Source organism: Atheta coriaria, unplaced genomic scaffold (assembly GCF_025399875.1).
Source record: "Atheta coriaria isolate IRGN ID8LTWV9N9 unplaced genomic scaffold, Caltech_Dcor_3.1 hic_scaffold_4_pilon, whole genome shotgun sequence".
Taxonomy (NCBI): domain Eukaryota; kingdom Metazoa; phylum Arthropoda; class Insecta; order Coleoptera; family Staphylinidae; genus Dalotia; species Dalotia coriaria.
In genome coordinates, this window is record NW_027045446.1 from 876203 (window position 1) to 901777 (window position 25575).

The 25575-nt window shown below is 29.9% G+C and overlaps 4 protein-coding genes across 4 annotated transcripts; 1 reads left to right on the forward strand and 3 right to left on the reverse strand.

Moving 5' to 3' along the window:
- The first annotated feature begins 485 nt into the window (after positions 1-485).
- On the forward strand, positions 486-6896 carry LOC135790130 (uncharacterized). The gene is made up of 2 exons (XM_065300183.1): positions 486-678; positions 6611-6896. The coding sequence occupies exons 1-2, from the start codon at positions 538-540 to the stop codon at positions 6821-6823; spliced, it is 354 nt and encodes a 117-aa protein (XP_065156255.1). The 5' UTR covers positions 486-537; the 3' UTR covers positions 6824-6896.
- On the reverse strand, positions 511-4078 carry LOC135790670 (procathepsin L-like). The gene is given in 6 exon segments (XM_065300945.1): positions 511-843; positions 846-1368; positions 3352-3374; positions 3377-3482; positions 3539-3748; positions 3851-4078. Coding segments are annotated over 6 exon segments (1137 nt in total). The 3' UTR covers positions 511-796.
- Positions 6821-7979, reverse strand: LOC135790129 (trafficking protein particle complex subunit 5-like). Its single transcript, XM_065300182.1, has 4 exons — positions 7775-7979; positions 7592-7718; positions 7352-7534; positions 6821-7074 (listed from the first exon to the last, which is right to left on the reverse strand). Exons 1-4 carry the CDS (start codon positions 7927-7929, stop codon positions 6976-6978), a joined length of 564 nt encoding a protein of 187 aa, XP_065156254.1. The 5' UTR covers positions 7930-7979; the 3' UTR covers positions 6821-6975.
- A 302-nt stretch (positions 7980-8281) lies between these two features.
- LOC135790755 (adipokinetic hormone/corazonin-related peptide receptor variant I-like) lies at positions 8282-23702 on the reverse strand. Its single transcript, XM_065301026.1, has 7 exons — positions 23346-23702; positions 13435-13662; positions 9560-9767; positions 8950-9091; positions 8684-8874; positions 8504-8604; positions 8282-8440 (listed from the first exon to the last, which is right to left on the reverse strand). Exons 1-7 carry the CDS (start codon positions 23700-23702, stop codon positions 8282-8284), a joined length of 1386 nt encoding a protein of 461 aa, XP_065157098.1.
- Positions 23703-25575: the final 1873 nt, after the last annotated feature.

Genomic DNA, 25575 nt, shown 5'->3' on the forward strand with positions numbered 1-25575 from the left:
GAAACATCCTAATAACCCTAACTTTCAAACTGTTTAGTTTAAAATTTGTAGTTTTTTTGTTCTTAAAATATATTAAACACTAACCAAAAGCATCAATAAATTGTATTATATTTAAATTTAATTATAAAATGCATTGTTATTGTTAAATAAATTGTTTTTAAACTAATAAACAAAAAATAAATTCAAAAAAATAAAAGTAGTGATGTTTTAGTAACAAACTAGAAGTTGGTAGTGAAAGCACCCTAAGAACCCTAACATTCAAACTGTTTAGTGCGCAATTTGTAATTTTTTGTTTGTAAAATGCATAAAACACTAACAAAACTTATATATTATTAATTTATAAATTGTATTATATTTATATTTAATAATATAATGCGTTGTTATTGTTTAATCAATTGTTTAAACGTACTTAAACAAAAAATAAACTTCAAAAATTGTTTTAGTAACAAACTAAAGTTCCCTAAACGTTGGTAACACAATCAGTCAAAATCCCTAACACTGTCAGCTGTATTTGTATCTACCTATAGTGAGTAAAAAATGGCTGAACAATACGATTTGGCCGCGAAAGACATCGAAAGACTAAAAGCCAACGCCAAAAGACGCCTGGAACTACGCAATGAATTCCTCAAACAACAATCCGACCCATTTCGACATGCATCTGGCGAAGGCGGACATGTCGTGAGTACTTCTACATCTAAATATCATTTAACCTCCTAATTGATGACATAACACAACACAAAACAACACATTCTCGCTTTATGTATCAACATTTATCATATTACATCCTCAAAAGATATCAAACCAAAGGATAACTCGCAAGTGAAGCAATCCCACAGTGATTCCCGCATTCCTTGCCATCTTGACATAACCTCCAATTCCCCACTGTTGCCCATATGAGTTCTTCACCCACCAAAACTGTTTCCCATCCGGATCCGTATCATATCCAACTACTAAAATCGCATGGTTCATATCATTCGTCGCATTCTTACACGCCGCATCAAAATAAACCCCATCGGAATAAAACTGCAATGAATCACGACTCGCATCAATGGCGGCGGAAATCGGACCTATCGTACTAACGGCAACCCGCAAAGCTTCTTCATCACCTTCCGGTATGGTGACATAACCTGTACTATCCGTGCCAAAACCTTCCGGTTTGTATCTACATTGATTATCGGCTGCTTCGTACGGGTAATAATTCTCTGTGTCAATTCCTATGTTATCCTTGACATATTGAAAGGCTGGATTCATTAATCCTCCATTACAGCCATTATTACCATAATCCTTTGTACAGTCGATTAAATTCTGTGGGCTTAAGTCGGTGAGGACGCCAGTTTTACGGTAATATTGTCCTTCGAGTGCTCCAGCCTACAAAAATTTGAAGCTTTTTGACACAATTTTCAACAAAAAAACAGCAAAAATCTTCATAAGCGTATGTTTGATGAAAGAAAATTATAAATATTTGAAATTAAGGTCAAATTATCGTGAAATTTACTTAGTTTTTCATGAATTTCTACGTTTTTAACCTAATTTTCAATTTTTTAACGTGATTTTTGTCATTTTGACGCATTTTGCACAAAAAACGAGTAAAAAACCTTCATTGACGCATGTTTTATTAATGAAAAATGAAAAAAATATTAAATTTTAGTCAATTTATCGTGGATTTTACTAAGATTTTGTGAATTTTAACCTAATTTTTGTTATTTTGAAGTTTTTTGAGACAATTTTCAACAAAAAAACAGCAAAAATCTTCCTAAGCGCATGTTTCATGAAAGAAAATTATAAATATTTGAAATTAAGGTCAAATTATCGTGAAATTTACTTAGTTTTTGATGAATTTCTACGTTTTTAACCTGATTTTCAATTTTTTAACGTGATTTTTGTCATTTTGACGCATTTTTACAAAACAAAAACTAGTAAAAAACCTTCATTGACGCATGTTTTATTAATGAAAAATGAAAAAAATATTAAATTTTAGTCAATTTATCGTGGATTTTACTAAGATTTTGTGAATTTTAACCTAATTTTTGTTATTTTGAAGTTTTTTGACACAATTTTCAACAAAAAAACAGCAAAAATCTTTATAAACGCGTATTTTATTAATGAAAATTATAAATATTNAATCTTTATAAACGCGTATTTTATTAATGAAAATTATAAATATTTGAAATTAAGGTCAAATTATCGTGAAATTTACTTAGTTTTTGATGAATTTCTACGTACAAAAACTAGTAAAACCATCATTGACGCATGTTTTATTAATGAAAAATGAAAAAATATTAAATTTTAGTCAATTTATCGTGGATTTTACTTAGATTTTGTGAATTTTAACCTAATTTTTGTTATTTTGAAGTTTTTGAGACAATTTTCAACAAAAACAGCAAAAATCTTCATAAGCGCATGTTTCATGAAAGAAAATTATAAATATTTGAAATTAAGGTCAAATTATCGTGAAATTTACTTAGTTTTCATGAATATCTTCGTTTTAAACTTAATTTTCAATTTTTTAACGTGTTTTTGTCATTTTGACGCATTTTGTACAAAAAAACTAGTAAAAAACCTTCATTGACGCATGTTTTATTAATGAAAAATGAAAAAATATTAAATTTTAGTCAATTTATCGTGGATTTTACTTAGATTTTGTGAATTTTAACCTAATTTTTGTTATTTTGAAGTTTTTGAGACAATTTTCAACAAAAACAGCAAAAATCTTCCTAAGCGCATGTTTCATGAAAAAAATTATAAATATTTGAAATTAAGGTCAAATTATCGTGAAATTTACTTAGTTTTTGATGAATTTCTACGTTTTAACCTGATTTTCAATTTTTAACGTGATTTTTGTCATTTTGACGCATTTTACAAAACAAAACTAGTAAAAACCTTCATTGACGCATGTTTTATTAATGAAAAATTAAAAAATATTAAATTTTAGTCAATTTATCGTGGATTTTACTTAGATTTTGTGAATTTTAACCTAATTTTTGTTATTTTGAAGTTTTTGACACAATTTTCAACAAAAACAGCAAAAATCTTTATAAACGCGTATTTTATTAATGAAAATTATAAATATTTTATATTTTTGGTCAAATTATCGTGTAATTTACTTTAATTTTCATGAATTTCTACGTTTTAACCTAATTTTCAATTTTTTAACGTGATTTTTGTCATTTTGACGCATTTTGTACAAAAAACGAGTAAAAAACCTTCATTGACGCATGTTCTATTCATAATTTCGGTTTCCAAGCACAAGCAACACTTGTAACTATCAGCAAAACAACTAAAAACATTAATTCCATGATAAGCGATTTTAAATTTTAGGCTAAAATTATTTAATTTTACTTTTTGACTTACTGCACTGAATGCATAACACCCGCGCATAATCCTTGACTCCTCACAGGCGTAACAGCGCCCAGTTTACGCCAATCGATGGAATCCGGAATCGGGACGTTTGCGCTCGCGATAAACGCGCTGGATCTTTGCGGACGTTTGCGCTCGCGATAAACGCGCTGGATCTTTGTGTAGGGATAATATTCATATCCAAACCTATCCGTGATCTGTTAAATCCGTTCAGAGCGTTGTCAAATTCATGGTGGAGCATATCAGCGTATCCGTTGATTTTTTGCGCGTGACTTATGTAACCCTTTGCGTAATCGTCGTTCAGGCGGAAGATTTTCGCGGTGTTTTCGATGAAAACTTCACGGTGGTAATTTTCTTCCATTTGGGAACTGTATATTTTATTGAAGGTTATCTAAAATTAATATATACAGGAATAATGTATGTTCGGTACTTATACCGCATCTCAGAGCATAGATTTTTTATTTTTTAAATTTTTTTTTGTTATTTTTGTTACCTTGAAGTTATTCCATGCTTCTTCAATTGTCTGTTCATTTCTTTGCCGTGGACCGATGATATTAACATCAAAATTTGCTTGTCCCGTGCCGGAAACACCCGCGTTTATATTTCCGGTTGGGAATTGCGGCGCTACAGGCAGGATCTGCCGCCGTTGGTGATTATATCGTTGTGCAGTTGTAAAAACCGCGCACGTTGTTAATATTAACAACTTTACGCGGAATTTCATTGTGTTTTTGTTGATTTAAAGGTAATTATTGATTGTTATTTGATTTTTTTCTTTCTTGGAAACTTGTAATTTTAGTTTATGATTAATCACTTGTGGATTTTTTTTGTTAGGTACGCGCGCGTTGCGAGTTAGATGAATATTGAAACTCGCGAAAGTCTTTTCCTTCATTTATTCTTTTCGCAGAGAGGATGATGCGCGCCGAGAGTTTACGAGAGGTGCAATCAGGCACAAAGTACGCATTTGCATAGGTCTTCAGTGTCTTCCTACGCGGTTACGATATTTGCGTGACATTTAGAAGAAAATTTACAAATATTTTAGATTTGATTGGATTTAGAAAGAATTTACGTGAATTTTTATGAATTTTTATGGTTTTAACGTAATTTTTACTTGTTTTGAAGTTATTTTTGGCAAAAAATTAGAGAAAACTAAATTAACGCATGTTTTATTAATGAAAAATTATAAAAATATTAAATTTTAGTCAATTTATCGTAAATTTTATTTTGATTTTGCGATTTTTAACCTAAATTTTGTTGTTTTGAAATTATTTTGACTTTTTGACGCAATTTTTATCAAAAAACATCAAAAATCTTCATAAGCGCATGTTTCATCAAAGAAAATTATAAATATTTGAAATTAAGATCAAATTATCGTGATATTCATTTAGATTTTTATGAATTTCTATGTTTTTAACCTAATTTTCAATTTTGTAACATGATTTTTGTCATTTTGACGCATTTTTACAAAAAAAACGAGTAAAAAACCTTCATTAACGCATGTTTTATTAATGAAATATGAACAAAATATTAAATTTTAGTCGATTCATCGTGAATTTTACTTGGATTTTGTAAATTTTAACCTAATTTTTGTTATTTTGAAGTTTTTTGACACAATTTTCAACAAAAAACAGTAAAAATCTTCATAAACGCGTATTTTATTAATGAAAATTATAAATATTTTATATTTTGGTCAAATTATCGTGTAATTTACTTTAATTTTCATGAATTTATATGTTTTTAACCTACTTTTCAATTTTTTTAACGTGATTTTTGTCATTTTGCCGCATTTTGTACAAAAAACAAGTAAAAAACCTTCATTGACGCATGTTTTATTCATAATTTCTGTTTCCATGCACAAGTACCACTTGTATCTATCAGCAAAAAAGCTAAAAAACATTAATTCGATGATAAGCGATTGATTACCGCTTTGAAATTCCCACCAGACTTGCGCTTTCACAAAAGAGATTACAACAATGATGTTTATTCAAAATTCATCATTTCGCGCATACCGCATCCTTAAAATCGTTTGTAATGTTTATTTAATGTTATAATTCGATGACCCACTAACATTTGACCGATTGACAATCAATCCAATCAAGCACGCTGAAAAAAGTGAAATGTTTGCTGTCAACTCAACGAGACAACAAGACAAAAAATAAATACAACGATTTAGATTGCTTGCCATGGGGAAAAACACGTGGCTCGTCGCTTCGACACTTTCTATCTGCTTCACAGAAATACACAACAAATGACTTGCGTAAGGTGGTGATATTGTTTTTTAGCGTTTTGACGGGTGACGGTATTTAGCCGCGCGATTATGTTTTGTCGTTGTATAAATTCATGTATTCCACGGGTGATTATGCTTATTGCGAGCGCGTGATGGGCCTTCGTAGCGTTCGTAATTGAGCTGCACGTCATTGATCGACGATTCAACTCAACTTTAACATTCACAAATGTATTGGTCAAATGTGCTCGTTGAACAAATAAATCATTGCGTAATTGAATTCATGTACAAATCATCAGATTTAAATTAAATTAATCTAAATGTTACAGAAAGTGATTAATTTTTTAGGGGAATTTTGATGATTTTAAAGTTATTTTTGTTTGTTTTGAGGTTAATTTTGTGTTTTTGAGATTATTTTGATCAAAAAATAAATAAATCTTCATTACCGCGTGTTTTATTAATGAAAATTTATAAAAATATTAGTTTTTTGTCAATTTTCTTGCATTTTGATGAATTTTAACGATTTTAACGTCATTTTTGTTTGTTTTGAGGTTATTTTTGAATTTTTGAGGTTATTTTGGTCAAAAAATGAATAAATCTTCATTAACTCGTGTTTTATTAATGAATATTTCGGATTTAACCCAATTTTTCTTAGATTGTTATGAGTTTTGATGTTTTAACCTAAGTTTTGTTGATTTTCAGGTTATTTATACCTTTTTTGAGGTTATTTTGATCAAAAAATGAATAAACCTTCATTAACGCGTGTTTTAACAATGAAAATTTATAAATATTTTAGGTTTTCGTGAATTTGACGCGAATTTTACACTAATTTTTATGTATTTTGATGTTTTTAACCCAACTTTTGTTGATTTTAGGTTATTTCTACCTTTTTTAAGCTTGTTTTAAACATAATTCTTGTTTCTACACACAAATAATACTTTTATCAGTCGCCACAACACAAAATCACGTGAAATTTGAATAAAATTAATCAAAATCTTAAGAAATTTTCAATATTTTTGCTTTTTTTTGTAGTTTGATCCAGCAATTCAACGTTTCGGTGCCATGCGTCTGAGTTCCTTTGAACATTTCAAAGCAAACGCTAAAAACGTCCGCACTGGATTATTCTGCGTCGTTATACCGCTGGCTGCGACCATGTACATCTTTAAAACGCAGAGAGAACGAGACGAAGAGAAGTACCGCACCGGACAAGTCGCCTACAAGGACCGTCGATTCAAATTCATCTAAATTCATCAATCTTATATTGCTAACATAGTAATACTAGCGAAAATCATAATAAATTAAATGCAATTCGTGTAAATAGAGTTGAATGGTATTATATTAACAATTGTTCAATAATTGTGGAATTGTTGATGCTTTGCACATGTATTAATCATTACTTATCTGTCTTCCAGCTGCTTATCACGCGCCACAACCGCATCATCGAATTTCACCATGTATGTTGTGCCTTTGTGCCAATGCGCAGTTACTTTTGCGGCCTGCGGACAGAAAAACAAGAAATTCTACGTAAAAACCACTAAAAACAATATTTTATTGCTTATATTATATGTGAGTAGAAGGAGAAACTCACTAGATGTTTAAAACTGAAGAAATAATTAAAATAGAGTTAATAATTCAAAAGTTATACGTAAAATTGTAAAAAATGACATTTGAAATATTAGATGTCAAATGTCAAAAATCTAATCTATAGCCAATCAAATAATACTTATGGCGTGTATCCATGACAACGAAATCAACAACATGGCGGATACTTACAAAACCTGTACCAACTAGCACAGACTCCACAATTCCAGCAACAAACACAGCACAATTCAAGCTGCCTTTGTCTCTTGGTACAGAAATAAACTTATTGACTATTGGCTCCTTCTCCATCAGATAGTAAGTGTTTTCATCATCATTAGAATGTTCAAGTTTATCAGCTTCCTTTCCAAACAAAGCCTACAAGCAAAACATTAGCATAACTTGGTAAAAAACACTTGGATTTATTATCATTACCTTCCATAATGTTGATTTTACAAAAAGCAGAATATTCAACAGTTTGATTTCTCTTTTTGCATTTCTTTCTCTTACAAAGTACAGATCAATGATTTTACTGCCAACATTATATCCCAGACTGTGTAATCTACAAGTAAATTGATTAATATTATGTATAGAATGATTTTTTAAAGAATTACACACCTGTTTTGTAGTTCGACAACAGTGCTTGACTTGTTTTGTGAGTATTGCACCACTTCAGAGAAGAGTAACGCGAAACAACTCAGAGAAACATCGCCTTTTCCTTTACTTAAAGGTTTATCGAGTATACTAGTACGTGGCTTGTTAGATGAATTCATTTTTGTGGAGATTTTAATTGTGTATTGCACAGGAAACACTCAAAACACAAAATATAAATATAACCAAGAATATATTACGTAAAATTGACTCTAGATGGCAACCTATGCACTGGTATTGATTTTTTACTTCTTAAAAAAATCCGCTAGATGTCGCTGTGTGTATGATTTGATAGAATATTTATCAATATCTTGTTTTTATTGTTTAAATGTGGTATAAAGGTAAAAAATATTTGAGTCGTTTATATATCACATATTTATTTATCACATATACAAATGAAAGTCGTTGGATCAATCAATGCCTAGAATTTTATTGAGTATCAACAACATAACGTGTCACAACCGAATCGCCTCATCAAAAAGTTAATTTAAGCTGTGATTGGCAATCGATTGGCGACGGCGGCTGCGGCTGTGGCGGCGGCTGGTCCATACCCCCTGCAAGCGTCATCATGGGAATGTAGTCGATGCAAAGCAAATGATTCTTGACGAAGTGTTGCGCGTTGCCATCTCGTGTCTAAAACCACAAAGTTAACCTCTACACTCACTAAAGCACAGAAAATAGGTTAGGTTGCATCACCTTAGGAGGCACCGATGTAGTTTCACTTTGTTTAGTTGTCAGGTGATTTCTCAGGGGTAACGTATTCAATTTTGCAGCGGAAATATTCCGCGAACCATTCGCTATCAAGAGGAAAAATATTTCTATAATGTCACCAACAGAAATGTGATTTTTCCCTGCTGGAAAAATGATTATTCTTACAATGATTTATCTGCTGTGAATGTGCTGCATGTGATCGTCTTGATATTGGATGACAGCACATCGCGCGACAATCAATTGCATACGATCCGTAGACGATCGGATTCATGCAGCTATTCGAGGCGGCCATCATGAATAAGCCCTCTTGGAGCCAAGGTGTAATACGTTCGGCGCTATCTCGACTGAACATATACCTAAATAGATTTTTAATAAATATAGGCAACCCACTATGCAATAATAATTAATATATTGTACTATTGGTTGCATACCATAGTGTCAGGACGACGTAAGGGGTCCAACAGACGACGAAAACAACTACAATCATGATTGTCATGCGTAGTGTGCGTATTTTTGCTCTTTCGATCGCTTTGTCATCGGAACGACGTAATCCTGTGTTTTTTGATGCTCGACCTGGAAAATAATGGAAAATTTTAAGGTTAGAAATCATATTAACTTAAAATATTTAAGTTTTATATGAGATTTTTGAATTGGGAGCAAGATAAGTCGGTAATACAGGTAACTATAAGCTTTTAAGGTTATAAAACTGTCAAAACATAACCTAATGTGGATTTAGGCAATATCCAAGCCTAAAAATTAGTTTATTTTGTCCCTAGGACTAAATAAACACTAAAATTCTCATTTTTTGACGTTAAAATGTCAAAATATTTAAATTTTTACACTTTTTGCTTTGTATATCTGAAAACCTAATTATTTCCGGCTTAAATCCACAAAAAATGAATCAATATTTGCGTGCGTCTCATAAAAAATCGTCCTTCACACATCACAATAAAATATTCCACAAAAAATGAGGCCGTAGGCAACCCACACAAAGGAAAAATCAAAAAAAAAAAAAGTCTGTTTAAAGAATGAATGCGTCACCTCCAGCGCGTTCAGCTGACTTCTTGCGTATCTCCCACCAGATTGCAGGGTAGGTGACGGCGATGACCGACAGCGGCAGGAAGTACATGCACACGACGCACAGGAAGTTGTAGAGCATCTCGTGCCCCTGCGACCGGAAGAAGCCGAACGAAACGCATTGCGTAAAGTTGGCGAAGTGCGGATGAACGTCCGTGTGGAAGATGAAGCTCTGTAAGAACGCAAAAACAGAACAAACAAACATCAAAGGCACGCATATACAAGGTTAAGCTTTTTTTATGTGGGTTATTATTATTATTGTCATCATTAAAATGTATAAGTGTCGTATTTCGCGAGTATTTCGAAGGTATTTTCGTGTTTTTTAGAGAATTACATTCGGAGAGTTGCGAAACAGAAAGTTTTTTGAGTTGCTGCTTGTTTGGAAGCCGAAAAGTTTGGTTAAGAATGCCGGGAAGTTTTGGGAGACTATGGGCAACTTATTGCGCGTTTTAGTCTTTCATTAAATGAATGATTAAGTTAAAAGTTTTAAATTGGTTACTTTTTTGTTAGTTTCTTTTGTTTTTAAGTATTTTTCTTAGGAAAAATTGAAAATTATTTGAAACAATATAAATTTGCATTAATTAGGAATTAGACAAATTAAAACAGAAAGAATTTAATGAAAAAAGTTAATATTTTGCTGGAAATTTGAAAAAAACGAATTTTTACGAAGAAATGTGTTTTTTTTTTCTTGTTTAAACAATAATTTAGTGGTGAAATATTATTAAAATAATAGAGAAGTTTATATAATTAAATAAAGTATTGACTTGTTAATCATTTAACGCAATTACAACATTTCTAGCGTAATTAATACTGCCGTAGGAATTTTTTAAACAAAAAAAAAATAGTTTTGAAGTTGATGAAATGAAAAAAGGTAACATGTTCATAAATTGCGGATAACTTTTAAACTAAAAGAGATAAATTATTAATTCTTTTTTATATAGATAGAGTAAAAAGTTCTTCATAAAATTTTGTTTAATTAAATTCGAAAAATTTTAAAATTTCGCTGGAAAATTAAAAAAAAACGTGCAAATTTTCACAAAAAATGTGTTTTTTGCTTGTTTAAACAATAATTTGGTGGTTAAATACCAATAAAACAATGCAGAACTATATATAATTAAACAAAGTATTAACTAATTAATAATTTGATAGTATTGCAATATTTCTAGCGTAATTAATACTGTTGTAGCAATTTTTTAAACAAAAAATGAACTTTGAGCATTTTTCTTGTGGAAAATATAAAATTCTGCTTAAAAATGCAAAATTCAATATTTTAGTCTGAATAGACGTGTGAACGACAGGAAAAACACAACGACAAAGAGATGTTTACAAAAGCACTACTCAACAGGTCGAAAACTGCATCAAATTATCTCCGCGAGAGTATATTTACACATTAGATATTAACACTGTTTTAACTTTACTTTTCCACCTTGAGAAACTTTATATTATTATCGCACGTGAAACTACATCAAACTTTTCGCACGCGCAAAGTTGTATGCACTAGATAATCGTGTTTCATGTTTAGTTTTTAGTTTATTACTATAGTTTTATAAAATATTATAGAGATATGAATAATTTAGAGTGATGAGTTTTCTATCTATATTTGGATGGTGAATATCTCGGGAAGTAAAAGAGATAGAGAGGAACGGATTGAAGATTTTTAATCTACGGAAAATTCTCTATTATATAAGCTAGGAAAATGGAAATTTAAGATGTGGAGGAATAATTCATAATTAAAAATGGCATAATGGGAGAGCAGTCTTTGTTTTTTCGATTTTTCAATTGCGATTATCTCGGAAAGTAAAAGAAATAGAAAAGAACGGATTAAAAATTATTAATCAACTTGAAATTCTCTATTAGAAAATAATATAGAATGAAAAAGATAAAAATTGAAGAATTAATCATAAGTAAAAAATTCAAAAATAAATGCAAATGTGACTTAGTAATCCAGTTTGTTAGATTACTCGTTAGATGGCACAGTAATGCATTTTTAAACATAAATGAATAGTCGAATGTTTGTAAACAACATTTTATCTGCGAGAACGGCACGCATTTTTGATTTCATGCTACGGCATGTTCACTGATGCACTTCGCTGTGCTATTCCGGCTATTCTGTGCTATTACAGCTCCGCGTGTACGTGTAAAACGTGTTTTATTGGCTTCACCATTGCAAATGTTTCTCGGTTAACAGACGTGTTGGGTGTTTTGCTAATTATTTATCGCGTGTGAAATGTTAGCGACTACCAATTTAGTGGGTGTTCATTTGTTGCTCTGCATATTTATTTAATTCCATTTTGAACCGGAATAAAAAATAAACAACGCGTTAAATTCGCAGAAATGCAATTTTGTGACTCTTTGTGGGTTTTGTGTCTAGTCAGCGAACGCAACGTCAAAGGACAGTCGGGTTTGATCAAATTGTGAGTACTCAAATTGTTTATTATTTTTCGTCACAATTTGTGTGACTAGCATACGCAAAATCGATAAAAACGAGAGCAAAAATGTAATTTTTCTATTTTTTTTGATATTTAGATTGTGTATATCTCGTAAACTAATAGAGATAATTAAGATCTGATCGCAGAGTCTTAATCTACGGACTATTTTCTATAAGATAGGCTAGTTAAAACGGAAATCTGTGAGATGAAATTTTCATTCTTAAGAAAAAAATTGCTAAGGGGGGGTGCTTGATACTTTTGATCGACGATTTTTGATAATTAATATCTATTAAACTAAAAGCGCTAGCGACCAACGAATTGCTGATTCTGAAAGATTGAGAAATTCTCTACCAGATAAAAATGTAAAATAATTATATTTCCTACAGTAACAGGTCGAAAAATGCGACTGAAAGTGCTAAAAAGTGACATTTATCAATTTTTGACGATTTTATTCAATCGCGATTATTTCGTAAACTAAAAGAGATAATTAAGATCTGATCGCAGCGTTTTAATCTACGGACTATTTTCTATAATATTGCTTGGTTAAATTGGAATTCTAAAAGATGAAAAATACTTTATAAGGAAAAATGGGCACAGGGGTGTGCTGCGTTATGTTTTTTCGAGGTTTTTTTTTATAGGTAATATCTTTTAAACTAAAAACAATAGAAATAAGCAACTTAAATATATTTATTCAACAGGAAATTCTCTATAAGAAAATACCCAACTAATGTAGTTAATCAAGATTGATATTGTTTCGGCTGAACCCTTTTCCCAAAACTTAGTTTAATCCCTTCCTGGTACTATACAAACTGCTACTATACTATACAAATCCCAAAATTCTCACACATCTTAATCTTAAAACATCAACAATTCTGACAATTTGACACTTTAGACTTTGTGTAACACCCGCCAAACTTGAAACAACTTGTAAACTATGTTAATTTAACAAAACAAATAATTAATCATATAATTTTACACTTATACGATTAAAATGATTAAAAATTAATATGCACGAATGATCACAATGGCAATAATTGCGCAATTAGCAAAGATCAAATACGAACAATGCGCACAATGCGTTGCAGACGTGTCACGGCGATAATTCGCGACTAATTAGATGGTCGTGATATAATATCATCATCACTCGAAGCACCGACCCTCCGGTGCGAAGATGAGCGAATGGATTTCCAACACTCAACGAAATTAATTAACTTGGGATAAATTCATATCAGATTACCAAGCTATATCCAAGCATAACCTAAAAAACATCTGCGCATGCGCATAACTCTCATAGGCGGAGCATAAACACAGAAAAATTAATATATTTCTTTGAAATGAAACTTTTTATTCACAAAAGAATAAAAATAAAATCCTGTGCTTTATAAAACCTGGAGATTAACAATTGCTCACCTGGGGTATAGCGTAGACAAAGGATGCGAACCAAGCACATGTCAACATGGTCTTTCCACGGCTCCGGGCATTCGTCACTGTCAGCGGGTGCAAAATGGCAAAGTAGCGATCCAGTGAGATGCACATCAGGACGTTACTGCTCAGGTAGAGGCCGAAAGCTCGCAGGAATAGTAATATTTTACACGCGATATTTCCAGCCAACCATTGCACTGTTATCCTCCAGAAAATCTAGAAATTTGAGATGAGATATAAGTATCGAACATAGCACTTCCAATGAAAAAGAAAAAACATTAATATAAATGAATATTAAAATTAATATTCACGGCTAGCCTGGTTTTTCTATGAATAATTATCTTGCAAGACTGAAAGGAGTTCATTTTGTGAAGAAATTTAATCACGGATTGAAATATCTCAATGTCTGTGACACTTGGCAGACAAAAAATGTTTTTCTTTTGTTTTTTGCTGTTTTTAGACCCAGAGAATGGTATTTTTAGCACGGGCGGGTAAAGTTGTGACTAAAGTACTTTAGTCACGGGTTTTAGTCACGGGTTAGAGCTTGTTGACCGACAAAAAATGTTTTTTTTGTTTTTCTTGGTTTTAAGACACAAAGATTCGCATTTTAAACACGAAAAGGTAAAGTAGTGACTAAAGTACTTTAATCACGGGTTTTAGTCACGAGGTGGAGCTTGTTGACAGACAGAACATGTTTTTTTTTGTTTTCCTCGGTTTTAAGACACAAAGAGTCGTATTTTTAACACAGGCGACACAGGGCGTGAGTTAAGTACTTTAGTCACGGGTTTTAGTCACGAGGTGCAGCTTGTTGACAGACAAAAATGTTTTTTTTTTATTTTCCACTGTTTTAAGACACAAATATTCGTATTTTAAACACGAAAAGGTAAAGTAGTGACTAAAGTACTTTAATCACGGGTTTTAGTCACGGGTTGGAGTTTGCGCTTGCGTATTAGGCATTTTAAGTATTAATAACCTTTCATTTCGAAGATTTAAAATAAAATATTTAAATACAAAAACCTCGTCGTTAAACGTTGTTGAACAAAAAACTCTTGAGTGAGAATTTAATCAATTTTTTGCGCGTTGTAAGATCTTGCGTGCGTAATGACTTAGGTAGACCTATATGTAGTTTAATTGCTTGCAACATGTCGATAATCACACCGCCGACAGCCTGCGAGCTTTTGTGCGGTTGCCATGCGCCGAGAGCACTTTAATTTCCACCCTCTTAGCATTCATTAATCCATACATCAGGAAACTGAAGGCTATTAATTTATACATTGACTTTCGCGTTCGGAAAAGTTGCAAATTAAGTGAATTAACTTTCAGGCTTTTTGGGCGGACAAGTTATATCGGTTTATCAATGTGAGACACTTGAGAAGAGTTGAGGTGTTGTGAGTTTTGGAGTTGGAGAAATGCAAGAGGCGGGAAAATTGCGTGTAACTTTTAAAGTAAAAGAGATAAAATGTTGTTTTTTTCTGTGTAGATAGAGTATAAAATTCTTCATTAAATTATGTATGGAAACATTTTAAATATGTTAAATTTTAGCTGGAAAATTAAAAAAAGTATGAATTTTTACGAAAAAATGTGTTTTTTGTTTGTTTAAATAATAATTTAGATGTTAAATAATAATTTAATAATACAGAACTATATATAATTCAAAAAAGTGCTAAATAATTATTCATATAACAAGATTACAACATTCCTAACGCAATTAATACTGTTGTAGGAATTTATTAAACAAAAAAATTAGTTATAAAGTTCTAGAAATGAAAAAAGAAACGAAAATGTTGATAAATTGTTTAGAGTATTAAATTCTTCATCGAATTATGTTTGATTAAATTTAAATAATTATAAAATTTAGGCAAAAAATTGAAAAAAAGTATGAATTTTCACAAAAAAAGTGTTTTTTCTTTGTTTAAATAATAATTTAGATGTTAAATAATAATTAAATAATACATAACTATATATATTTAAAGAAAGTATTAAATAATTAATCACATAACAAGATTATAATATTTTTAACGCAATTAATACTGTTGTAGGAATTTTTTAAACAAAAAGTGAGTTTTAAAGTTCGAGAAATGAAAAAGAAACGAAAATGTTGATAAATTGCACATAACTTTTAACTAAAAGAGATAAATTGTTAATTCTTTTATATATTGATAGAGTATAAAATTCTTCATTAAATTATGTTTAATTAAATTAAAAAAATGATAAAATTTAGGCGAAAAATTGAAAAAAGTATGAATTTTCACAAAAAATGTGTTTTTTGATGGTTTAAATAATAATTTAGTTGGTAAATAATAATAAAATAATACAAAACTATAAATAATTAAATAAAGTATTAACTAATTAATCAATTAACAGTATTGCAATATTTCTAGCGAAATTAATACTCTTGTATTAATTGTATTAATTGAGTTTTGAAGTTGGAAAAATGAGAAAAAGTGAAAATGTTGATAAATTGCGCATAACTTTTAAACTAAAAGGGATAAATAATTGATGTTTTTGCATATAGATAGATAAAAAAATTCTGCATTAAATTATAATTGTTTAAATAATAAAAGTATTAAAATTTGGCTGAAAATTACAAAAAAGTGAAAGAAAAAACCAAAAAATCTTCTTTTCCCTATTTAAACACTAATTCACTGAATAAATAATAACAAAAAAACATAAAACTATAAATAATTAAATATACTATCATTTATCAAACTATTTAAGCGCATTACCACATTCCTAACCGAATTAAACTGTTTATAAGAGCATTTTAATCAAAAACCAAACAAAAAGCAATTAAAATCCACCAAAACAGATTCAAACAGATTTCATACGACAAGCTTTGACACAGAAATACTCGCATATCCTAATTCTGCATTAATCCTGAATACCACGCAATGAATGCGCGTAATTAGCGGTAATGCTGATTTAATTTGCGTTTTACTGAAGCCCCGATTCAAATAACCAATTAAATCCGCTTAATTTACCCATGAATTTTCTGCATACAAATATGCAACACACCGAACTTAACCTCAATTTACCTCCATTACTCTGACATCAGTCACCATGGTAAATAATCAAACAACATAACCTTAACTAAAAATAAAAACACTAATAATTTCCAGCTAAAGACAAATTAAATTGTGGGCAACATGCATTTGAACCAAATATTGTCTACCAAGTATTGCATCACGTTCGCATGAACAAATAGACTCGGGCATGCGAGGGCGGCAAAGGGTGTGGGCGGCCATTGATATATTTACCGATGCACCGTTGCGCGATTCGTGTTTGTTGTGTCGAGTACAGCGCGTATTCAAAGCTCATAATATTTATTGCGCGTGCCGAATGAAATGCAATGAATTTCATTTCAGCGCAATGTTTACGCACTGAATAAATATTGTTACATTCCGGTGCACAACACATAAGAAACGAGCAAATTGTTTTACGGTTGACGAAACCAGCCCGCAACCCGTCATACAAACATATAAACAAAAATTACTCTTACATGATTTATAGCTTTAACCCGCGGCTTCGCTCGCGAATATCTAAAATAATGAAGTTGCTTCCGTACGCGTCTGTAGTCACAGAAGAAGTAACAATGAAGTAGAATGGCGGGAACTTGAAAATGACTGAAAGTATAGTCTATGGAAGTATAGTGTACAGTCTCCATAGTGTAGTCAATTGGATTTGATGTTGACGTAGCTGTCGGTAATACAGTGTGATAATACAGTGTGATGGTACTATAGTACTTAGGTTTGAGCTTCATTGCTGGAATGCTAGATGGCGTTAAAGTAGTCAAATAGCCAGATGCTGAGGTATTATTGGCTAAACAATTTCATTATTTTATTTAAAAAATAATTATTTTTATTAAATAAAAAGTAGCCTATAACCATTCGGGGACCACTAAGGATATGTGTACAAATTTTCATGATGATCGGTTAAGTAGTTTTTGCGTGAAAGTGTAACAAACATCAGGACTTTCGCATTTATAATATTAGTAGGGATGTATTGCAATACACACATAGAACTATTACTTGTGTGTCATCTGGAGAGTTTGAAGCTTTAAAGCTTGCGTGTCTAGTGCATTAATGCCGGAACGATATTATTCCGGGTGTCTGGCTGCTGCCATCGCTAATGGCCAAGCCGGAAGGAGGAAATAACTCGCCGAAGGTTATTCTGTCAGAAATACATTAAGTGCTTACACGTCACATTAGATAATAACATAACCTGAATATATTTAGCTATATTTACACTACTGCGCATGCGCAATAAAAAAAATTTAATATTTTTTGTTATAAAATAAATTTATTTTGTATTTAAAACGTCCAGAAGGTAAAATATAAGCTTTGGATGTTTTACATGTTTCGCATATTTAGGATTTCTCAGCGCACATTCCAAAAATCAGAAATATTCGCGGAATTTCAACGTAACCTCAAAATTTTTATATTTTATTCACGTTGTCGTATTAATTCGAATGTAATTTGTAAAGTTTTAGTCATGCGTAGTCGTAATAATAAATTTGGCACGTTTTAAGCTGCCCTAAAGCTTTAAATCAATCGATTTACATAAAATTATCGTTTCAAGGCCAATCGAAATTCAATTCGCTTGATTACCTGTCGTGACACGTGCGCGGCAAATAAAAATCGCGTTTTTTGATGAATATTTCATGAGTGCACCATGTCGGAGCAAAAAAAATCTGCTCTCGCGCACACACGATTAAAACTAATATTTGAATGCGTTTTCTAACGCTGCGCGTCTATTTTTAAGCATTTAATTCGTGGAAATTTGAATTTCCCAACGGCAAATATTCGAAATGTGTTTGCATTGACCAAAGCTCACATAAAGCTAAATCCGTGTGCAAACAATAGATGAATTTGTAATTATCCGTCAATATTTGAATAATATTTAGGCACTTAATACAAATTCACAGTGAAATCTATAACGTACTAATTTTTATTGTTTTTTTTTTTTTGGGTGTTTTTCATTGTTGTACATGTTAATGTAAATGTGTTTAATTCACTTTCAATTTCTTTTTTGTGTCGTTTGTTGGTTCAATAAAGCGAACGCAATCCTTTTGAATGCGAATAGGTGCGTCAACCGACCAATTTTTCATTATCTACGGAACGCACGTATTATTATCGATTCGGCTTTGCCTGCAATGAAAAATACGTTGACGGTGCTATTTTTTTGCCCGTCGTGCTTGCTTACATTAGCTTTTGGTCTTTTTTTTATTTTTCTATCATTATTCCAGGTTGTGTATTTGCATATCACCCTAGGCAACCTTGTGTGAAGTTGGTTGCAGTAATATATGCTACTTAATATACACATGTGCACTGGGAACTGAGCATATGTAAATTTATTTCTTGGAATCTTTATTTCTAATTTATACGTATGATTAATATTTTAATGTTTTGATGAATGTAATTCGTGAGTTAGGCAACTTTGTTTGACATACTTTTGTGACAAGTAATGATTGAGGTATAAATCACATGTTTAATTTGTATTCATGAGGGTAGCACACATTTGGCACTTCTCTTTTGTTCGATATCCGTCTATTAAGCTTTTTTGAGCTTTCGTGAGCTTTTCGTGGCTTTAATAGAAATACTCGTAGCATTCGTATTTTGTTGTTGAAGAAGTGGAAATGGAGAAAATGTTGATAAATTGCGTGTAATTTTTTAACTAAAAGAGATAATCAATAGATTCTTTCTTATATAGATAGATTATTAAATTCTGCATTAGATTATGTTTATTTATATAATAAATATTTTGAAATTTTGCTTCAAATTAACAAAAAAGTTAAAATTTTTACTGAAAATTGTGTTTTTTTTTTTGTTTAAGCATTAATTTTTTAGTTAATTAATAACAAAATTACACAAACTTATATATAAGCTAATAAAGTATTAACTAAGTAATCACTTAACAGTATTACAACTGTTCGAATGTAATTAGTACTCTTGTAGGAATTTTTTAAACAAAAAATTGAGTTTTGAAGTTGAAGAAATGCTAAAAGTGCAAATTTTTGATAAATGGCGCATAATTTTTAAACTAAAAGAGATAATCAATTGATTCTTTCTTGTATTGATAGATTATTAAATTCTGCATTAGATTATGTTTATTTAAATAAAGAATATTTTAAAATTTTGGTTGAAATAAACAAAAAAGTGCAAATTTTTACAGAAAAATTGTTTTTTTTCTGTTTAAGTATTAATTTATTAGCTAAATATAACAAAATAGCACAAAATTATATATAAACTAATAAAGTATTAACAAATTAATCATTTAACAGTATTACAATAGTTCTAACGTTATTAGTACTCTTGTAGGAATTTTTTAAACGAAAAATTGAGTTTTGAAGTTGAAGAAATGGAAAAAGAGAAATTCTTTGATAAATAGCGCATAACTTTTAAACTAAAAGAGATAATCAATTGATTCTTTCTTTTATTGGTAGATTATTAAATTCTGCATTAGACTATGTTTATTTAAATAATGAAAATATTTAAATTTTGAGTGAAATAATCAAAATAGTGCAAATTTTCACCAAAAGTTGCGTTTTTTTCTGTTTAAGTATTAATTTATTACCTGAATCATATCAAAATAACACAAACTTATATATAAACTAAAAAAGTATTAAATAATTAATCATTTAACAGTTTTACAACAGTTCTAACGTTAATAGTACTCTGTAGGAATTTTTTAAACAAAAAATTGAGTTTTGAAGTCAAAGAAATGGAAAAAGAGCAAATCTTTAATAAATTACGCATAACTTTTAAACTAAACGAGATAATCAATTGATTCTTTCTAGAATAGAGAGATTATTAAATTCTGCATTAGATTATATTTAATAAAATAATAAAACTATTGAAATTCTGCTTGAAATTTCCAAAAAACTACAAATTTCCACAGAAAAATATGATTTATTCACTGCGTGTGTGTTGGGTTGCGTAGGTAGCGCATTACCACAAATAAAAATTAGGTTAATGCTTACTTAACATTACAATTCACATCAAAAGATAACTAAAACACCTTGGCTAATGAGCTTTCATGTTGATTTAAACATCAAAGCCTTTAATTCTTTTTAACATTTTTATCGCTGATCAAAACCCTTCCGTTCCTTGAAAGCTATCTACAAGTGTAAACACCCTCAAGCAGTGTGGCCTCGTCCTCGACAAGTGGGTGCATGGCGCATCCTTTCAGACTCTATTCAGCTAGGAGTGGACGACGAGGACAAGGACACGCACGCAGTGCGATTAGATTGCAAACTCGTGCTATTTTCGTGATCGGAAAAAGCACAGCCGGAACATCGGTGCTTCTTTTGTTTGCGTATTGTTAATGTACTCGTATCTCAGGTAATTACTTTTGAAAGAGGAAAAAATATTTATAAAGTGTATCCAATAAATTTAAAATTAGATTTGTGAGATATCCGGTTTCGAGGAAGTAATCACAAATCAAATTAAACTTAGTCTTTAGTCTTTTCGTCTTTAAGGTTAAAGGTTGGATGCAAATCGAATTGGAACTTGAGGATTTTATTTTTTAAACTAGAGTAAACATTACTTTGCTTGGAATATTTTTAATTAATAAATATTGAAGGGAAACATTGTTTTGAAATGATTATCCATTTTATGTTTTGTTGCAAAATTGCGTATAACTTTTTAATACAAAGAGATAAACAATTATATTTTTTGTGTAGATACAGCATAAAATTCTGTATTAAATTTTATTTATTTGAATATTAAAAGTATTAAAATTCGGGTGGAAATACAAAAAATTGTAAATTTTTATTTCAAAATGTTTTTTGCTGTTTAAACATTAATTTAAGGGTTAAAAAGTAATAAAATTTAGCAAGACTATATATGACCACCTAAAGTATTAACTAATGAATAATTCATTAGTACTACAACTTTTATAACGTAATTAGTACTCTTGTAGGAATTTATTAAACAAAAAATTGAGTTTTGAAATTAATGAACTGAAAAAATGGAAAATGTTGATAAATTGCGCGTAACTTTTAGACTATAAGAGATAAATAATTGATTCTTTTTTATATAGATAGATAATAAAATTCTGCATTAGATTATGTTTATTTAAATAATGAAAGTATTAAAATTTGGGAGGAAATTGGAATAAAAATTAAAATTTTCACAAAAAACATGTTTTTTGGTGTGTAAACATTAATTTAAAGGTTAAAAAGTAATAAAATATAGCAAGACTAAATACTAACACCTAAAGTATTAACTAATTAATTATTTATTAGTATTACAACTTTTATAACGTAATTAGTACTCTAGTAGGAATTTTATAAACAAAAAATTGAGTTTTAAAGTTGATGAAATGTAAAAATGGAAAATGTTGATAAATTGCGCGTAATTTTTAAACTATAAGAGATAAATAATTGATTCTTTTTTATATAGATATATAATAAAATTCTGCATTAGATTATGTTCATTTAAATAATAAAAATATGAAAATTCAAAAAAAGTATAAATTTTCCCCAAAAAAATGTTTTTTGTTGTTTAAAGATTAATTTAAAGGTTAAAAAGTAATAAAATTGAGAAAGACTATATATTAACACCTAAAGTATTAAGTAATGAATAATTTATTAGTATTACAACTTTTATAACGTAATTAGTACTCTTGTAGGAATTTTTTAAACAAAAAATTGAGTTTTGAAGTTGATGAAATGTAAAAATAGAAAATGTTGATAAATCGCGTGTAACTTCTAAACTAAAAGAGATAATAAATAATTAATTTGTGTATAGATAGATAATAAAATTCTGCATTAGATTATGTTTATTTAAATAATAAAAATATTGAAATTTTGCTTCAAACTAACAAAAAAATACAAATTTTCACAGAAAAATGCGTTTTTTTTCTGTTTAATTATTAATTTATTAGCTAATTACTCATAAAATAACATAAAATTATAAAATTATATATATAAACAAATAAAAGTATTAACTAATTAATCATTCAAAAGCATTACAGCATTTCAAAACGTACCAGTAATGCTTATAGCAGCGTCGAATAAAACAAAAAAAATAAGTCAAAAAATCTATTAAAAATGTATAAAACTTAATATAAAACAAAAATTTATTTATTTTTGGTATTAAAAACATAAAAATCATAATAAATGTAATTTTAACAAAAGAAAAGAAAACAACTCTATTATAAATTTAAGTAATGCCCCTATATGGTAAAATCACATTTTAGCCTTTCAATTCAAAAATTAAAACAAAGATTAAATTTTACGTTTTAACCCCCAAAAAACAATTTTGTTAAATTCTACCATTAATTAACTAAAAATAAAATTTATCTGCTTTCGAATAAAAAATTCCAACTTACTTCCAACCGGAATCATGATAAAAGTAACGATGAGATCCGCAAATAGCCCACCGAAGAAACAATAAAAACACACGCGTAGATAATAACCCCGACCAATGCACGATCGTCAAATGCGGGCACCGATAGCGTATCATTCGACGGCGTTTGCATTTCCACATCCGGATTCAGCCGCTCNTAAAGTATTAACTAATTAATCATTCAAAAGCATTACAGCATTTCAAACGCAATTAGTACGCTTATAGCAGTCGAATAAAAACAAAAATAAGTAAAAATCTATTAAAATGTATAAAATTTAATAAGCAAACAAAATTTATTTATTTCTTGGTATTAAAACATAAAATCATGATAAATAATGAATAAAATAAAAGAAAAACAACTCTATTATTAATTTAAGTAATGCCCTATGGCGGTAAAAACATATTTTAGCTTTTAAACCCAAAATTAAAACAAAAAATATAAAATTTTAATATTTTAAGCCCAAAAAACACTTTTTTCTATTAAATTAAACATTAATTAACTTAAAATAAATATTTATCTGCTTTCGAATAAAAAGAATTCCAACTTACTTCCAACGGAATCATGATGAAAGTAACAATGAGATCCGCAACAGCAAGATGTATAATCAACATCGTGATCCTCGATTTCCTCCGCTTCGAGCGACACATACTGATGAAAACCGTAAGATTGCCCACCGAAGAAACAATAAAAACACACGCGTAGATAATAACCCCGACCAATGCACGATCGTCAAATGCGGGCACCGATAGCGTATCATTCGACGGCGTTTGCATTTCCACATCCGGATTCAGCCGCTCGACTAACTCGCGATTCTCCCAGGACATACTTCCGTTTACGGCCTGGCCACTTTCACTCATGCGTGCCGCACTCGCATTGTTTGCACTCGGCTCGTACAAACTATACATTACGGAATATAATATATTTTGGTTTTGTTTTTAGTTTTTACTTTTGAATTTTGCGCGTCTTGGTGGGAAATTTCGTGTTTTTTTGGGGATGAAAGGAGCGTGGGAAGTGCGTGTCCTGGCTCGACGCCGCGTCGCCAGCAACTGGTTAGGATTCGGCAAGAAGGGGGGCTGCAGGACGAGCTTTGTGCGAGCTTTGAGTCCTGCGTTCTTCGCTTTTTGCTCATTCAGTGCTTTTACGTGCGTAATTTTGATTTCTATGGGTGTTTTATGATTCGAGTATTATTGTTGGGTGGTTTATTATTTTTTATTAGTGTTTATTAATAATAATATGGTAATTAATACGTTAAAAAAGGAAAAAAAACGAGATTTTTATTTTTATATTCATTTTTTTAATTAATGAAAAATACTCAATTTTGATAAGGATTTAAGGACACTTCCTGCCACTTGAGAGAACCGGAAACACCTCAGTTTAATTAAACAACTCTTCTGCTTTAATTTGAAATACACAAAATTAATATTAGAATAAGGAGTCAAAAGATACGGGGTGTTTTACAAAATGATTTTTTTGAAATTTTTAAAAAAGACTCAATTTCAACAATGATTTACGGATACTTCCGGTTATATTAATGAGTCGAAAAACGGTAGTTTAATTAAACAACTCTTTGGCTTTAATTTGAAATACACAAAATTATTATTAGCATCAGGATTTAAAAGACACAGAGTGTTTTTCAAAACGATTTTTTTGAAATTTTTAAAAAACACTCAATTTCAACTATGATTTACGGATACTTCCGGTTATATTAATTAGTCGAAACTCGGTAGTTTAATTAAACCACTCTTCGGCTTTAATTTAAAATAAACAAAATTAAAATTGATGCACGGGTTCAAAAGATACCGGGTGTTTTTCACATCGATTTTTTGTAAATTACCAAAAAATTGTTAATTTTGACCCAAATTTAAAGCCATTTCTTGATATTTATCGGAGTGTAAAATGTGTCTATTATTTTAAGCAAACCTTCGGGTATATAATGCCAAAAACAGAATAGAAATTAACCCACGCAATCAGTAAATACAGAGTGTTTAAAACTTCAACTTTTCAAAAAAATATTTCTTTACGTTTTTTCTTTTCTTTTAAATAATAACGTATTTAACGTGTTAAAATACAATACATTATTCAAGTTTAAGTGGTAATAAAGCATATTAATGACTCTAATAAACAACCAAAGATAATATTCACGAATGAAGCAAAACAATGAACCAAAATGCGTTTCTATTTCCGCTTGCGCGTATTTATTGCACATGAAATGCTTTGCTTTCAATTTCCGAACGAGTCATTCAAGTTAATTCAATTTTAATTTTAGATGAATTTTCATTTATTAATTAAAATTACAGTAATGTAATAAACAAGTTTATTTACCACCAAACCAATTATATTACCAAATTTATTTGACATTTATTTTCAAATATTTACAAAATTTAAAAATAAAAACATTACAATTCTATTTTCATAAAATATTTAAGAAGAAAAGAAAAGAAAAACTAAAAAATGTATTAAAATGATTTTGTGTCTCCGAAATAAACACGTCTCTTCCATGAATTATTAAATTCGCAACAGAAATAGCAAAAAATTAAGTGTCAAGTGACACAAATTGAAATAAAATATTAAAGACAAAGAAAAACGCTGTGTCAATGTACTCAATGTACTCAACATGAATTTTTTACGCATGTGAAGGACGATTTAAAGTGGAAAAGTTAATTTTTTCTCTTTTATTGCATGGAATACAAATTTTGTGTTTTATTCATATTTCAAGCACGTAAAACATTGAACTAGATGAAATTCCCAAATAAATAAATAGAAATAAATATAAATATA

What these genes read in the sequence shown, in the direction of transcription:
- LOC135790130 (XM_065300183.1), top strand. Translation starts at nt 538, where the DNA reads ATGGCTGAACAATACGATTTGGCCGCGAAAGACATCGAAAGACTAAAA. An exon ending in CTGGCGAAGGCGGACATGTC is followed by an intron (nt 679 to 6,610) that starts GTGAGTACTTCT and finishes TTTTTTTTGTAG; the next exon opens with TTTGATCCAGCAATTCAACG.
- LOC135790755 (XM_065301026.1), bottom strand. Translation starts at nt 23,702, where the DNA reads ATGTATAGTTTGTACGAGCCGAGTGCAAACAATGCGAGTGCGGCACGC. An exon ending in TTGTCTACGCTATACCCCAG is followed by an intron (nt 9,768 to 13,434) that starts GTGAGCAATTGT and finishes GCGTTCTTACAG; the next exon opens with AGCTTCATCTTCCACACGGA. An exon ending in TACGTCGTCCTGACACTATG is followed by an intron (nt 8,875 to 8,949) that starts GTATGCAACCAA and finishes AAATCTATTTAG; the next exon opens with GTATATGTTCAGTCGAGATA.
- LOC135790129 (XM_065300182.1), bottom strand. Translation starts at nt 7,929, where the DNA reads ATGAATTCATCTAACAAGCCACGTACTAGTATACTCGATAAACCTTTA. An exon ending in GTTGTCGAACTACAAAACAG is followed by an intron (nt 7,719 to 7,774) that starts GTGTGTAATTCT and finishes ATTTACTTGTAG; the next exon opens with ATTACACAGTCTGGGATATA. An exon ending in TGCTAGTTGGTACAGGTTTT is followed by an intron (nt 7,075 to 7,351) that starts GTAAGTATCCGC and finishes TTCTGTCCGCAG; the next exon opens with GCCGCAAAAGTAACTGCGCA.